Source organism: Hemiscyllium ocellatum, chromosome 4 (genome assembly GCF_020745735.1).
Source record: "Hemiscyllium ocellatum isolate sHemOce1 chromosome 4, sHemOce1.pat.X.cur, whole genome shotgun sequence".
NCBI classification, from domain to species: domain Eukaryota; kingdom Metazoa; phylum Chordata; class Chondrichthyes; order Orectolobiformes; family Hemiscylliidae; genus Hemiscyllium; species Hemiscyllium ocellatum.
The window spans coordinates 119,467,757-119,483,939 of record NC_083404.1 but is presented as its reverse complement, the minus strand read 5'-3'; the positions used below and the strand labels follow the sequence as shown (position 1 = coordinate 119,483,939).

Below are 16,183 nucleotides of genomic sequence, written 5' to 3'. Positions count from 1 at the left end.
AATATGTTTCTATTGATGAATGACAAATTGGAAGGGAGAAGGTAGAGGAGAAGTGAGACACTTTCAAAATAGAAAACTGTGGGGACTTAGGGTGGTAGAAATTTATCATTTGTCTGAGATTTTTCGGTTGAATATTTTTGATCTTGCATTTTCATTTTATTGGAAAGAAGGTATTTCTGAACAGAAAGGGGAGTATAAAAAATTACTGCATTTGAGAATATTTTTATTGTAAAGATTGAGTGGTGATATGATCAACTGAGATGCAAAGAAAGTTAAATGGAGAAAATGACATACAGATATAGTGTTTTTACATCATTGTGGAATGAAATGTAAATTCATAGCAGCCTTGACACACACAGTTGATCTCAGCATACTGCTGAGATCCTGATCTTGTCTGTACCACAGTTAAATAGAGATATTAAATAGATGCCAGACAATTTCCCACTCATCTTCCCACCCCATCGCTACCATCATTGACATGGAAAATCTGAATGACTCATGCGTGTCCCAGCAGTAGCCTTGTTGCAGCAGAAGCTTGGAGTCGACCGTTTTTTCCATTTCTTAATTATAATCTTGACAGGGAAAGGAACAGAGATAGAGAAAAAAAAACTATCAGAATTGATTAGGATTAGTTTAACTCAGTGGTTATCTGTGCTGTTGATTAGTTTCAAAGCAAAAATGATATAATAAGGCGTGTATCAAAACAGTTTATTTTTCTTATTTTTAAACCCCTAAACTTATAAGAGAATGTGTAATGGCACTTTAATACTTGGGGCGGGGGGGAGCAGGGGGGAGACTGTGGGGTGGGGGTGGGGAGCCACTCATTATTCGTACTCTTAACTATGTCTGTCAGGTACATGTAGTGTTTTCTCATGAACACAGCTTGATAGAACACCAACAATTTATTTCCCTCCTATCACTAAATCACATTGCACATATATGTATATATCACAATCACTTACTTAATGATGATTTGATTGTGAAAGCAGTACTGTTATTGAGAATTCACCATAAGAATTGTTTACTTTTCTCAGTTATGGATATTTCTACTGTCAGTCTCTTGGTAATCAAATAAAGCTTTCAGCCCTGGAAGTAGAGTAAGATTGGTACAGCAGATAGCAGATTTGTTGGGCAGAATGGCCTCTGTCTGCTCTGGAGGCATTCTATGCTCAGCTCAAAGTATTGTAAGTGCTTGAGTCTGCTCTGAAGCTCAGCTAAATTGTGGCTGATCTGTACATCACCTCCATTTCCCTATTTTTGTTCCATATTCTTTGATACGTCTACCCAATGTAAATATATAGAGTCATAGAGATGTACGGACCCTTTGGTCCAACCCATCCATGCCGACCAGATATCCCAAACCAATCTAGTCCCACCTGCTAGCATCCGGCCCATATCCCTCCAAATCCTTCCTATTCATATACCTATCCAAATGCTTCTTAAATGTTGCAATTGTACCAGCCTCCACCACTTCCTCTGGCAGCTCATTCCATACACATACCACCTTCTGTGTGAAAAAGTTACCCCGTAGATCTTTTTATATCTTTCCCCTCTCACCCTAAACCTATGGCCTGTAGTTCTGGATTCCCCGACTTCAGGGAAAAGACTTTGTCTTTTATCCTATCCATGCCCCTCATAATTTTGTAAACCTCTATAAGGTCACCCCTCAGCTTCCGACACTCCAGGGAAAACAGTCCCAGCCTGTTCAGCCTCTCCCTATAGCTCAAATGGCAACATCCTTGTAAATCTTTTCTGAACCCTTTCAAGTTTCACAATATCTTTCTGATAAGAAGGAGACCAGAATTGCACAGAATATTCCAACAGTGGCCTAACCAATGTCCTGTACAGCTGCAAAATGACCTCCCAACTCGTACTCAATATTCAGTCCAATAAAGGAAAGCATACCAAACGCCGCCTTCACTATCCTATCTACCTGCAACTCCACTTTCAAGGAGCTATGAACCTGCACTTCAAGGTCTCTTTGTTCAGCAACACTCCCTAAGATCTTACCATTAAGTGTATAAGTCCTGCTAAGATTTGATTTCCCAAAACGCAGTCCCTCGCATTTATCTGAATTAAATTACATCTGCCACTTCTCAGCCCATTGATCCATCTAATCACGATTCCATTGTAATCTGAGGTAACCTTCTTCGCTGTCCACCATGCCTCCAATTTTGGTGTCATCTGCAAACTTACTAACCGTACCTCTTATGCTCGCATCCAAATCATTTATACAAATGACAAAAATTAGAGAACCCAACACTGATCCTTGTGACACTCCACTGGTCTCTGCCCTCCAGTCTGAAAACAACCCTCCACCACCACCCTCTGTCTTCTACCTTTGAGCCAGTTCTGTATCCAAATGGCTAGTTTTCTCTGTATTCCATGAGATCTAACCTTGCAAACCAGTCTCCCATGGGGAACCTTGTCGAATGTCTTACTGAAGTCCATATAGATCATGTCTACTACTCTGACCTCATCGCTCCTCTTTGTTACTTCTTCACAAAACTCAATTAAGTTTGTGAGACATGATTTCCCATGCACAAAGCCATGTTGACCATGTCCTTGCCTTTTCAAATATATGTACATCCTGTCCCTCAGGATTCTCTTCAACAATTTGCTCACTACTTAAATGAAATTATTTTTTCTGTAAAGCAATTGGGGACACCCAGCATACTCATCCAAGTAAAGAAAGTACCTAGAACCTTTCTACATCTTATAGGCATCACATATTGTGCACTTCAGCTGTCCTATCTCTCACACTAAACTTTGCAGATCTTAAAACTCATAAAATTAAATCCCCTCAATCTCCTTTCTGTTCATTTAGACCTTGCTGTGCATAAACTGGCTGAAACATTTGCAAACATTGCAACAGTGACTACGTTTTTAACAACTTAGTTTGGGTAAAGTTTTGGGATGCCTGTTGCTATCAAAGACGATTGGTAAATGTAAGTCTTTCTCTTCTGAAAGGGTCACTTGCTTATTTTTGCATTGCATCTCCTTTGAGATAAAGGCCCAACATGCCATTAGATTACTTGCTGACATTTTGTTCTTGCGTACCTGTTCTTTGTGACTTTTATACATAAAAACCTACATTGCTCTGCTCTTCCCAAGTTGTTAATCTCATAATTATGAAAATGTTCTGACATAGTCTGGAATTGATGACCTTGCATTTTCTCAAATTGAAATCTTGTGTGTACACTAAATTTTTTCTTGTCCTTTGTATGTCCATGTTAGACCATAAGACATAGGAGCAGAAATTAGGCCATTCAGCCCATTGTGTCTGCTCCACCATTTAATCATGGCTGATAAGTTTCTCAACTCCATTCTCCTGCTTTCTCCCCGTAACCCTTGATCCCCTTGATCTATCTATCTCTATCTGAAATATACTCAGTGACCTGGCCTCCACAGTCTTCTGTGGCAATGAATTCCAAAGATTCACCCTCTCTGGCTGAAAAAGTTTCTCCTTTTCTCTATTCTAAAAGGTCTTCCGTTTACTCTAAGGCTATGCGCTCAGGTCCTAGTCTGTCCTACCAATGGAAACATCTTCCCAACATCTACTCTGTCCAGGCCATTCAGTATTCTGTATGTTTCAATTAGATCCTCTCTCATCCATCGAAACTGCATTGAGTATAAAACCAGACTCTTCAAATGTTCTTGGCTATTCACACTATCTGTGCCCCTCACAATTTTATAAGGTCAGCCCTCGGTCTCTTAGGCTCCAGGGAAAAAACATCCCAGCCTATTCAGCCTCTTTTTATAAGTCAAATGCTTCAGTCATGGTCCTTCATAAATCTTTTTTGCATCCTTTCCAATTTAGTACCATCTTTCCTATAGCAGGGATTTTTCTGATTTTATTTCAGAAACTTACTATTTTATTATTTTCTCTTGGAAATCTTCATGCCATCTTTTACCAGTCATTTTGGGTGAGAAAGTGATGTCATGGTAATCTCATTGGACTAGTTGTCCAGAAGCCCATTTTAGTGCTGTGTAGGCATTCATATCCCACAAGTATGCTGGTACAATATATAGTAAATGCAAATAATAAACCTGGAAGTAAAAACTAACCTAAACGTTACCACAAAACCATTGTTGATAAGCATAAAGTGTCTGGTTCACTGGTGTCCTTTAAGGTAGGTAATCTACCAGCATTGGTCTGTCTTATATTTATTTCCAAACCTACAACAGTGTAGTTGACTGTAAGTGCTCTCTGAAATAGCTTGGAAAAGCAGTTCAGTTCAGAGGAAATCAGGAACCGGCAATAAATTCTGGCCTTACTGGTGAAATCTATATCACATGAAAGACGAAAACTTGAAATCTCTTTTTTCTGACTATTCTGCCACTGGAAGCAATTTCAATAAATGTACTGTTTCAAAATTGTGTTCATCACTTTGGACAATCTTTAAAAAATCCTGTTCACTTTTTAATGTGCAAGTAAAGCCCAGCTTCTCCTGTCTCTCCACAGAACTGAAGTCCTTATTATCCCATTGCCAATCCAGAATGTCTCTTTAGCACCTTCTGTAAGGAATTGACATCCTTCCTAAAGTGTTGTGTTCAGAACTGAATAATACTCCAGTTGAGGTATTAGAAGCATTCTTAAGTGTTTTTGTTCAGAATCCTAGCTTTTGCACTTGTGGCCTCGATTAATAAGGACAATGACACCGTATGTTTTTAAACAGCCTTCCCTTGTTTTGCCACCATGAAAGATTTTTCCATGCTTCCCTGTTCCTGCACTTCTTCTAATTTTGTCTCATTTACTTTAAATTAATTTTCCTTGTGCTTCCCACCAGTGTTGAAAATGTGTTGCTCGAAAAGCTCAGCAGGTCAGGCAGCATCCAAGGAGCAGGAGAATCTACGTTTCGGGCATGAGCCCATCTACTTAACACATTACTGTCAAATTTCATCTGTTCCATATATTTGTTCATTTTTTATATCAAAGAGAACAATGTTCCTCAGTGATTCCTGGAGAATACTATTGTATGTTTCCCTCTGACCTTGGAAGAGTAAGAATTCACCACTGCTCTTTGCTTTAATTCTCTTAGCAAGATTTGCATCCAGAATTCCTCAGTCCATCAATCTGAATGACCTCTATTTTATTTTATTTAAAAGTCTAACATTGGAGTATTTGTCGTTCTCCTTTTGAAAGTCCATATATGTAACATCATCTACACTACCTCCCCAGTCACATTCTCGGTTTAAATGTGTGCAGAGTCATTCCAAACCTTCCCATCTGCTCACAGACCTCAATCCATCACTGCTTCAATTTCCTGCCTTTCTGACAGGCAAGAACAATATCTGCCTTGCTGACAGAGAAATCAGAGAGGCCTGTCTTCCATGTCAGATGAGGGTCTGTATTTGCATTAATTTGGAGACACTACAAGATGGAAAAAGTGGGCCAAGTGGCTACCCCAAGATGGGCTATACCAAGATGGGCTATCCCATCTGTATCTCTGACTCGCTGACTCCCATCTCTCACTGTGTTCCACCCCCCCCCTCACCCCCCCGCCCCCAACCAACAAAAAAAATGTACCTTCTTTCCAATGTGAGTCTTCCTGACTTCACAGCCTGGATCTTTGTTCATGATCTCCAGCTGCCAATGGCTGCTGATCCCTGAGGACCAGCAACTTCAGACAGGGCAGGATGTTACTGGTGAGACAACTGATAGGCCTAAGAAGCGTATTGGTCTGGACTTATCTGTCAAATTGGTGCCTGATCCAGTGGCCCTACTTGCATTTGGGAGTAGAGAATGGTACCAATTGAAGGCAACCACCCCCGCACCTAGTACGTTCACATAAAATAACAGCCACATTGGCTCTTGTGTGGTGATAGTGTCCTATCTCTGACCCAGGAAACCTGGGTTCAAGTCCTACCTGTTCCAGAAATAGGTAGTAGTATTTTTTGAGCAGGTTAATTAAAAAGCATACAAATAATAACCATTTGCTCTTCCTATTTCTTCTATTCCTTTTCTCAAATTTCCTATGAGCTCTGGAATTCAGCTTGATTCTGTACTATACTACGTAAAATCATTCTTTGCAGAATACTATTTGGTGTTCCAAAATGTACAGATGCATGAGCAATGTGGGTTATTATCTGATGTTGGAATGGAACATTTAGTATTTAGGCCATAATTTTATATGATAAATCAGATGCATTAAATCTTTACTGATGGTCTAGCTTTATTTTCTCTTTTCAATGGTGAGATGTAATTTGCAGATATTAACAATGAAAACAAACCTGTATGTCTCCTTATTTGAATGAATGTAAAATTATATTTGGGTGAAACTGAACCACCAAGAATTGTAATTACAGAAATTCAAGGCAGATGTTCCCTCATTCATGAATAATGTTGGTATTCAAGGGGGTCCCTAGAAGCAGACAATAATATTGAGACATTTAAGTTCTTTGTGGAAAATGATTTGAAAACATATTGCTTACCTTTTGGGAAATTGTTGGAATAAGTGACTGCAATATCTTTAAAATTCGTCTCGGACATAGTTTTATAGTTTTCTTAAACTAACCTAAATAAATGGAGGCAATAAATTTGGAAAATAACCATTGAGATTTGCAGCCATCTTTGAGTATACGCATGTATACAGGTACTCCTGTTTCCACTTTCAATGTGAGAGGCTACTCCTAAATTAATTTATAAACAACAAATGCCAGACATCTATTGGAGGCCCTTCAACATTGAAGAGAGGGAAAAAAGGCCACTGTTTCTGATGAAGAGCATGCACTATCTAATGGGTGGCACAGTTGCTCAGTGGTTAGCACTGCTGTCTCACAGCACCAGGGACCTGGGTTTGATTCCACTGTCAGGTAACTGTTTGTGTGGAATTTGCACATCCTCTCTGTGTCTGCATGGGCTTCCTCCCATACACCAAAGATATGCAGGTTAGATTGGTTATGGGAAATGTCAGGTTATGAGATGGGTCTGGGTGGGGTGCTCTTTAGAGGGGCAGTATGGACATGATGGCCATATAGCCTGCTTCCAAATTTCAGGGATTCTATCACCATCTGGCCTCTTACTTATTAGTCAACCATTTTCCTATCTTTTCAAGTTCAATGTAATAGAGGGAGAGCTCTATAGAGGTAAGGGTGGAATACTTTTCAGCAAGCAATATCTAACATGTGATATCCCATGATATTACCTATGGGAGGGTGATTAAGAATCTGATGAATGGCTGTGATGTTTAATTGTAAATTTGTTTTGCCCCTTTACTTCTAATAGGTGCATCCAATAAATTGTAGCTGCTGAAACCTACCAACAATCAGTCAGCGTAGAGTTGTTGTTGATTTTAAATGTCACTGTCTCAGTTCTAACTGTTTTTTGTTCTGATAGTTTTTGTTGGAACAGTATGTGATATTTGAAGTATGATGAATGTCAACTGGCTGTAAGATTTTATCATTCTGCTGATCAATGTATTTTGGGATTGCATGCAGGCAGTATTAGAATATGCATTGTGTACAGACGAGACAATGTTCCAGAGCAGAGTGTCGTTGGAGCAGAGCATACAGATGTGTTCAGGATCCATTTTAGAGATATGAATTCTAACTTTATTTTTGTCTTGCATTGTAAATTGCTGTATCCCACATTTATTATGTAAACTTGCATACTGTAATTACTGTGACAATGCTGGCATTGCAGCACCTCCACTGAAGGGGCAGGGAGTGGGTTGTAGAAAGTGCAGTTAATGCCTAACCAGTTTTTATATAACCAGTTTTCATTATAAATGTTAACATCGAAATTATAATGGAAACTAGAATGACAGGAAATGTGCACAGATGTTAGATCCTCCTATTTTAGGAATGGAAATGGCTTGCAGAGCAATGATCAGACAATTATACAGTCACCTCGACTGTTAGTTGATTGTCACTTATATTTTTAAACAAGCAACATTTAATAATAACAGCATGGGCAGATACCCAATTTGAAACTATCTTGGCTTCTTGGAAACCATCCACAAGAAGATGGAGTTTTCTGCCTGACTTTCACTCTTTGCCCAATATGACACAATTCATCTCTTTAATGTCCCTTATTGTTTGCGAGTCGTTGATGAGAATTTGAGCAAGTTAGAGCAACTGCAAAGTGTAGAGAATGTTTTCCTTCGTTCTCCTGGGTTATGTTTGTTTTATGTTTATATCACTTCAATGGAGCACATTGAAGACAACACGATAAATAACTTGGTGTCAATCTGCGCAGGGCAAGAAGGCCCAGCTTTGAATCGTACTCAGTGTTGAATAAGTTGACATCTGGTGGGAAGATCATTAGTCTAATGTGACTGGCCACCCTACTCCAGAGAAGGAGAGGAAAATGTCAGCCTGACTTCACCTGTTTGATTTAACCTTTGCCGAAAAATATAATTACAGAAACATTGGAAGCAGGAGGATCAAGTATTGTGTCAGTGCATTTTGTTGATACTGAATGGTATATGCACAAGATTTGAACAAATCAACACAAAGCTGTCGCATAAAACTAATTACATTAAAAAAGTTTTTCTTTATAGATGGATATCTTTCAGAAGAGAAACCTCTGCGAGCATGTTTAAGGAAAAAAAAATCTGCAAACTGAAACAGAAACCTATCTTGGGAGGTCAACCAATTGCAGAATCTGAAACAAAACCAGAAATTGCTGTAGAAACTCAACAGGTCTGGCAGCATCTGTAGAGAGGGAAACAGAGTTAATGCTTTGAGCCTGCTTCAGTTCTGACATTTTTCCAGCAATTTCTGTTCTTTGTATCTATTGAGGAACTTAGGGCAAGACTTTTGGGTGGACTTCTAAACTCGATCGGCAGGTTGAAATGTCAGGCAGAACCCTGGGCTGTGGTCAATGATTAGCCTTTTAGCCAGGCAGCCAATTAATGGCTCAAGAGTAGGCTTGTTATCTTATTAAGGATGGTAGGCCAAGTTAGAGGGACCATGACTGATAGCAAGGCCACGTAAAAGCAGTGTGGCAACTGGGAGTAGGGTCTTAACAAGGCAGCTTTCAGCTACTGAGACAAAGTGATCTACGTAGAGTGCTAAATCAGCCCAATCTCTCTCCCACCCACTTCCCTCTCCATCCCCTTTCCCACTGCACAGTTAAACAGACGTCCACTGCTCATAGGGATGTGGAAATTGACCCAGAAAAATCCTAGCTGATCTTTAAAACCTAATTGATTAGACACTGTATGTGGGCAGATAGCATTGTCACTCCTTCATCATTCCCATTAGTCCCCTCAAGCCCTACAAAATGAGATGCAGCCAAGGAATCGGCACTCAGGCTTGTGGTGCTGTTTTTATTTTTGCTTCCTGGACTCAGCACAACCTAAAACTCAAGCTTTTTCTCTTTCTCGTTATGTGCCACATCAAAGATTTAGCGTCAATGAACTTGATGGTCTAGCAAATGTCACATGATATAAACACAGCGATTTTCCCTAGATACTTTAACATGCTGTAGAAAAATTTCATTACATCATGTTTTAAAGCTTGATAGTGATAATTAATTTCATGAAGTTATTCACTGAGAGCTTTGATTTCTAACAGCTTCTTCATTCTGGCTTTCTCCTAGAACATGGACAAAGTGATCCTGCCTTCGGTCACTCTAATTGTTGGCTGTGGAGTTTCCTCGTTGACTCTCCTACTGCTAATCATTATTTATGTATCTGTCTGGAGGTAATGATATGGTATTTTGTTTTATTAATGAAACTGAATTGCACCTTATTTTCATGAGATTATATTGTGGCTGGCAAAGTCTGACATAATTCACAGCTTTTGATCCAATGAGGATGGCCTTGACTGAAGAGGTCATTATGAAGAATATAAATCCATTACCATGATAGAAATATCTTAAGGATTTTTTCCAAAACACATGTCTTTTTTGACCTCTTGATCCAGAGATTCATGTTGGTAAAAAGAACATACTGAGGCAATATGAAATAAAATTGTAAAGTTGTTCCAAGGACAGAGAGGTGTGGTGTAAATGTGCATAAATCATTGAAGGTCATGAGCATGATTAATAAAACAACACAGCATCCTAGGCTTTATAGATATCGATATCAAGTACTAAATCAAGATATTATGTTAAACTTGCATTAAACACTGATTCAGCCTCAGCTGAAGTGTTGTGTCTATTTCTGGGCACAGCTCTTGAGGAAAGATGTGTAGTCATCAGAGAAAGTGCAGAAAAGATTCATGAGAATGATTGCAGGGATGAGGAACTTCGGTTACAGAGACAGATTGGAGAAATTGGACTCATTTTTCTTGGAGCTGATTGAGAGGAAATTTCAGAGAGATATTCAAAATTATGAGGGATTGGGATGAAGAAGTTAGCAAAAACCTTTCCATTGGTGGAAGAATTGAGAACAAGAGAGCCCAGGTTTAAGGTAATTGACAAAAGGACCAATTAAGAAGAATGTATTAATGCAGTGAGTGGTTGTGATATGGAATGCACAGTCTGAGAAGCCAGAGTGAAGCGAGGCATTCAGAGGGGAGTGAATTAGTCTCTCAACAGGAAAACATCATGCACAGTTAAAGGGAAAAGGTAGGGAACTAGGATTAATTGAATTGCTTCTTTAAATGGATGGGTATAACAATCAAAATGGCCACTTTGTTTTCTGTACACATTGTGATTCTGAGCTGCAACAACGAACAAATAACTTGCTCTCAGCCTTAATCAATACCACCATTAAAGTGAAAAATCACACAACACCAGGTTATAGTCCAACAGGTTTAATTGGAAGCACACTAGCTTTCGGAGTGACGCTCCTTCATTAGGTGACACTATCACCTGATGAAGAGCGTCGCTCCGAAAGCTACTGTGCTTCCAATTCAACCTGTTGGACTATAACCTGGTGTTGTGTGATTTTTAACTTTTATACACCCCAGTCCAATACTGGCATCTCCAAATCATGACCATTAAAGTGGGGGTTGGTTAGTTCAGTTGGCTGGTTGGTTGGTTTCCAATGCAGAGTGATGCCACCAGCACAAGTTCAAATCTTATACCAGCTGAGGTCACCATGAAGGTTCTGTCTTCTCAGTTTTGTTCCTTGTTTAAGATGCGGTAAGCCCCCAGGTTGAACTCAACACCCGCCGTCTGTCTCTCCAATGAGAAGCAGAACAATAGTGACTTACTGTGCTCATCATTGTGTATCCACAAGTCTTCACCATCTAATTTTTCCTCCTCCTCCTCTTATTAAAAAATGTGGTATCCAATAGACACATTACTTCTGAGATTAATAATATCCAATTTGCTTTTGTACCTTCTTCAAAATTTGCTACTTGTTTTATTAAAATATTTATTTCCCTTCTCTCCATTAAAATGAACAGGCTGTGGAAGACATAATGCTAAAGTTGCATTATCCTTTACTACTAGGAATATTGCTGGAATTGATTCCAGGCTTATAATATGTGGGTCTCCACTGCTTGCTGGCAGTAAAAGTCTCCTGTTGAATTAATTTAACCAATTAAAGTTCAGTTTATTCCAGATGTGCATTTACAGTAGAAATCTAAATTGGCTGTCTCACTCAAAGGTCCAAGGGTGGTTCTGAAATAAGACATTTTGTAAATAAAATGACAGTGAGGCTAAAGGTCGTGTCAGCTTTATTCTACATCTTGCCAATGTTGTGTCTAATCTGAATCAATTTAATAATGAAGTTGGATGTCTAATGTGGAAAGATATTTCATCATTTTATGGCTAGCACAAATAAGATGATAGCACACATAGAGAAATAAATGACAAATAAAGTGAACAGACTAAACTAAACTTTGTGAGAGCAAATTTTATCGAGAGAAGTCTTTTTAAAACACAAGTAGAATTTTGATCCTACCTTTTTAGAGGTGGGACAGGAGTTCTCTGGATTGCTCACTTTTGGTACATTGTTGTGAGGAAAATGACTCAGGAAATTTGTTATGTGCAAAGTTCTCCAAACATTTCGTGGTTTTGAATTAATTTACATGGTTAGATTTCTTCCTAAATTTTAGCCATGTTGGTTAATATTTATGCCTTGGTGTCATTGGTTGCAATTTTTAGAACAGCAAAACATTCAATAGACTTAGTGACTTTCAGGGTCCAATGAATCTCATTATGGGGTTCAAACAGCAAATGCTTTGTATATTGGTAGCGACCTGTACAACAAAGCAAAATTTGCTACTAATATTAATATTTTAAATAATTTGTCATTTGCAGTTTGAAGGTACAAGTGAAATCATCACCAGGAGAGATAAAATGATTTGTGATCACTCACTTGATCAGCGGTATGACTTAAAAGCTGGAATTTTCCATTTTAGGGAGGGCTAATTCCATAAATTAGCATCTGGGTGGCTGAATATACAGCCAATGAGAGTATCATGGAATGATTTGGGCAGGGGTGTTGAAGTATGCAGTCAGATGTGGTCAGTTTTGCAAAAGTGCCTTTATTATGGAGAGTGTCAAGGGATGAATCAAATTTAGAAATAACTTTGTTCAGCTTGAGACGATGGCTGGGGTAGGAGAACATGGTTATGTGGTTTAGATGGGTAGTAGTGGGTTAGCAAAGACACTTAATTTGCTCTTCCCACCATTTTAATTGGAGTAAATACAACACCTCTGGCTGGATGCCAGGAAAGCATTCTCATATTCATTAAGAATAATTTTGGGAATCTCGCCCAATCTAAGTTCTCGGTTCTGCACTCCTGTTACATCCAGTTTTGAATGATGGTAGCCAATTAAACATAGAGTTTATATTCCACAGGCTTTAGGTATACTCCACGAAAATCCACATCATCAATGATGGAGGGGCCAGAAAATTAGTGCAAAAAACAAAGCTGAAATATTGTCAGCGGTCTTCAGACTGAAGTGCTAAATAGATGTTCAATCTCCGTTTTCTCCCCTTAGTGTTACAGATGCCTGGCTTCAACCAATTCAATTCATTCCAATTAATGTCAAGGAATATCAGAAGCACTGGCTACCCCAAAGCCTAATGAGCCTGACAATATTCCATCAATAACGCTGAAGAGTTGCGCTCCAGAACTAGCTGAGGATCAAGCCCAGTTACAGCACCAGGATCTGTCCAGCAATATATCCAATTGCCCAGATATGTCATGTCCACCAACAGCAGGACCAATTGAATGTGGAAATTTGTCACGCCATCCATGTACTCTCAATCATCAGCACAGTGGTGGAAGGTGGCATTGACAGTGCCATCAAGCTCCTGATCTCATTGCAGCCTTATTCCAAAAATTGACAAAAGAGCTGACTTCAAGAGGTTAAATGAGTGTGACTGCATTTGATATCAACACAGAAGTTCACCACTGGTCACAGATCTCTAGTCAGAAAGAAACATCTTCCAATGTTACTGTCTGTCTTTTATGACTAAACTGTATCCATCTTGTCACGTCATATAACTTTACCTTTTACATCAGCTTTCCATGAGGGACCTTGTCAAAGGTCTTGCTATAGTGCATGTTGACAACATCTACCAACTTGCCCTCTTCAGTCATCTGTCACTTCTTCAAAAAAATTCAATCAGGTTTTTGAGACCATCCCTACACAAAGCCATTCTGCCCACTGCTAATATGTTCATATTTTTCCAAATGTCAGTCAATCCTATCCCGAAGAAACTTCTCCAATAACCTCCCTACCACTGACATAAACCTTACTCACCTGTAATTTTCTAGATGATCCCTTTTGCCCTTTTTAAACAAAGGAACAACATTGGCTATTCTCCATTTCTCTGGGGCTTCTCCTGTGAATAAAGAGGACACAAAGATTTCATACAAAAAACCAGCAATTTCCTCCTCTTTCTCCCGAAGCGTTCTGGATGGATTCCTTCAGGTCCTGGAGACTTATCTATCGTAATACTTTTCAAAGCACCTAACACTGCCTCCTGTTTTCTATTGCTATGCCATAGAAGATCAATATACCCCCTCCAAGACTCACCATCCACCATGTCCTTCTTCTTTGTGAATACAGATGCAGAGTTTTGCTGAGAACATCATCCACTTCCTCTCGCTCTATGCATAAATTTCCTCATTTTTCCTTGAATGAACCAACCCTTTCCCTAGTTACCATCTTATTCCTTATATATGTGTAAAATGCCTTGGGATTGACCTTTTTAATCCTGTTTGACAAAAACATTTCATGCCCCTAATTACAAAATGTCTCTAACATGGTAATTGTATAAATTGATGGACTGATGCCTGGTTGATGGAGACAAGGCAGAGATAGCTCAACAAGTAAAGTCATGGGTAGTCAATGAGGATGGGGATTGGGAGATTCCAACTCAGATTGGTATTGATTTTAATGCACAAAGGTCAAGTTTACATTGATCCAGGCAGGAGATGTGGGAGTAAGATTATCAGTATCAAGTATTAGACCAGAAAGGCAGAAAATTGGTTTGGAAATAGAAAATAACACTAGCTGTAGAAAGGCTGATAATCTGCTGAATGAGTATGTGCCCTTGAGCTCTTAAATTAGAACAATGGTTTCAGTTACAGGTTTTGCAGAAGAGGAGGCAGTGTATCGACAGAATTATATTATGGGAAGTGGTGTGAGCTACAAAGTAGTATTGGCTATGATTGATCTATAATTCAATGTCATAAGCAAGTTCCAGTACAACAAATCCTTTTTTGCCTTTAAATAAGCATGTCAATATATGTTGGCATAGTTTTTATCTATGTATCATCTGGACCTCTGACCAGCTGTAAGATAGGACCTTGTGCCTTTCTCGTCTGTGTATTTAAAACATGTTGTGAATAAGTAAATTTGAATGTTGAATAATAAAATACAAGTTCTTAATAAAGTACTTGTAAAATATTCCTGTTATTTTAATAAAAGATAAGAATTTTGCTTCTGTCAAGGCGAAAGTACAAAAAATTACCACTTCAACACATTGATATCTTTGTGCTTCAGTGAATACTAAATTGCTCATTGATTGAAAACCTGATGCCTATTTATAAAAGCTGAGTGTCAATTACCCTGTTCCAAAGATTAGAAGTCCTTGACTCTCAGTGTTTGCTTTCTAAACCAGTAGTAGTTGATATTTATTCTGTATAATCAACAAATCAATCATTTATTTGGAAGTCATATCCATCCTGATTGAAACCAATATAGAGTTGGATTGATAAGTATATTTATTTTAAACTGAACTTCATCAAAGTGAATAGGTCACTTGCAGTCTGTATTTCGCTTTTTGTGTGTTGATTAAGATTCTACAATTAGTAAGTCATTACTTTTGATGCTTGTGTGATTCAGAACCTTGGAGAGAGACATAAAGAGAAAGAAAGCATATTGCACTTCAGAACAATCTCTGGTTAAATCCCACTTATGCAGACAAACTTTGAAAGATTCTCCTTTAATGCCAATTTCTAGCTCTTCATCTTTTTTATTTAGGTCTTCTTGTCAAGTGTATGTTGTCTCACAGTGAACAAATATCTATCTAACTTTCAGTGGATCAACTGTTTTCAGTAAACCTCTTGTGTAGAATTACCACTTCAATATTTGATAAACTGACTCCCGTATCTATTCCTCCACAAGTACCAGTATAATGTAACTGAAGTAATTTTAATAACCTTGTTTTGTATTTCCTTGGCTTCCCAGTCTAAAGGACAATATTCTTCATTTTCAGTCACCAAAAATGTGAAACCTGCTGCACAAGATGATTGGCATGAGATGCATCACAAAAATAATAATTTTGCACAATTTTGTAATTTAGATTTGAAACTTGTGTTTTTTTTAATATTTAACTTTTCCAATATTTTATTTGCCCTGAAAATTCTCAATTTTAAGACAGTTCAATATGGCTCTTAGTTTCAGTTTCCCTGGTTGAAATGATGACCAATTTAACTGAATAATCAAACTTCACAACTGTTCTCTTTCTCCTGTTATTGTGATATCATCTTTCAATAATGACCTTTACTGATTAACTAAGAATAATATTTGGTAAATAGGATTACAAATTCAAAGATTCTAGTTCTCTTCTGCTTACTGTAAACCAATGTCTTTAAAAGTTTAAAAGTATGACTTTGAATTTTAAATTCCATTTTAATCTTACTAATAATACATTTCTTAATTTACACAATGCGATCCCATAGAAAATCATAGGCATTCTATGAAGATGCCTGAAAACTTCCCCTTTTGATACCAAAACATTGTGGGTTATGTCTTAGTTGAACACAGCCTACTCTCAGATCTTAGCCAAAAAAAAATTACATTTTTCAAGGTATGATT

At 38.3% G+C, this 16,183-nt stretch overlaps 1 protein-coding gene across 4 annotated transcripts in view; it reads left to right on the top strand.

Moving 5' to 3' along the window:
- The window catches only part of LOC132815498 (adhesion G protein-coupled receptor B1-like), a 177,660-nt gene that overhangs the window by 7,252 nt on the left and 154,225 nt on the right, over positions 1-16,183 (top strand). For all 4 annotated transcript variants that reach the window (XM_060824471.1, XM_060824470.1, XM_060824469.1 and 1 more), the window contains exon 2: positions 9,548-9,651. In XM_060824471.1, the coding sequence (XP_060680454.1) occupies positions 9,551-9,651 (101 nt within the window). In that variant the 5' untranslated portion in view covers positions 9,548-9,550. The remainder of the gene's footprint in view (positions 1-9,547; positions 9,652-16,183) is intronic.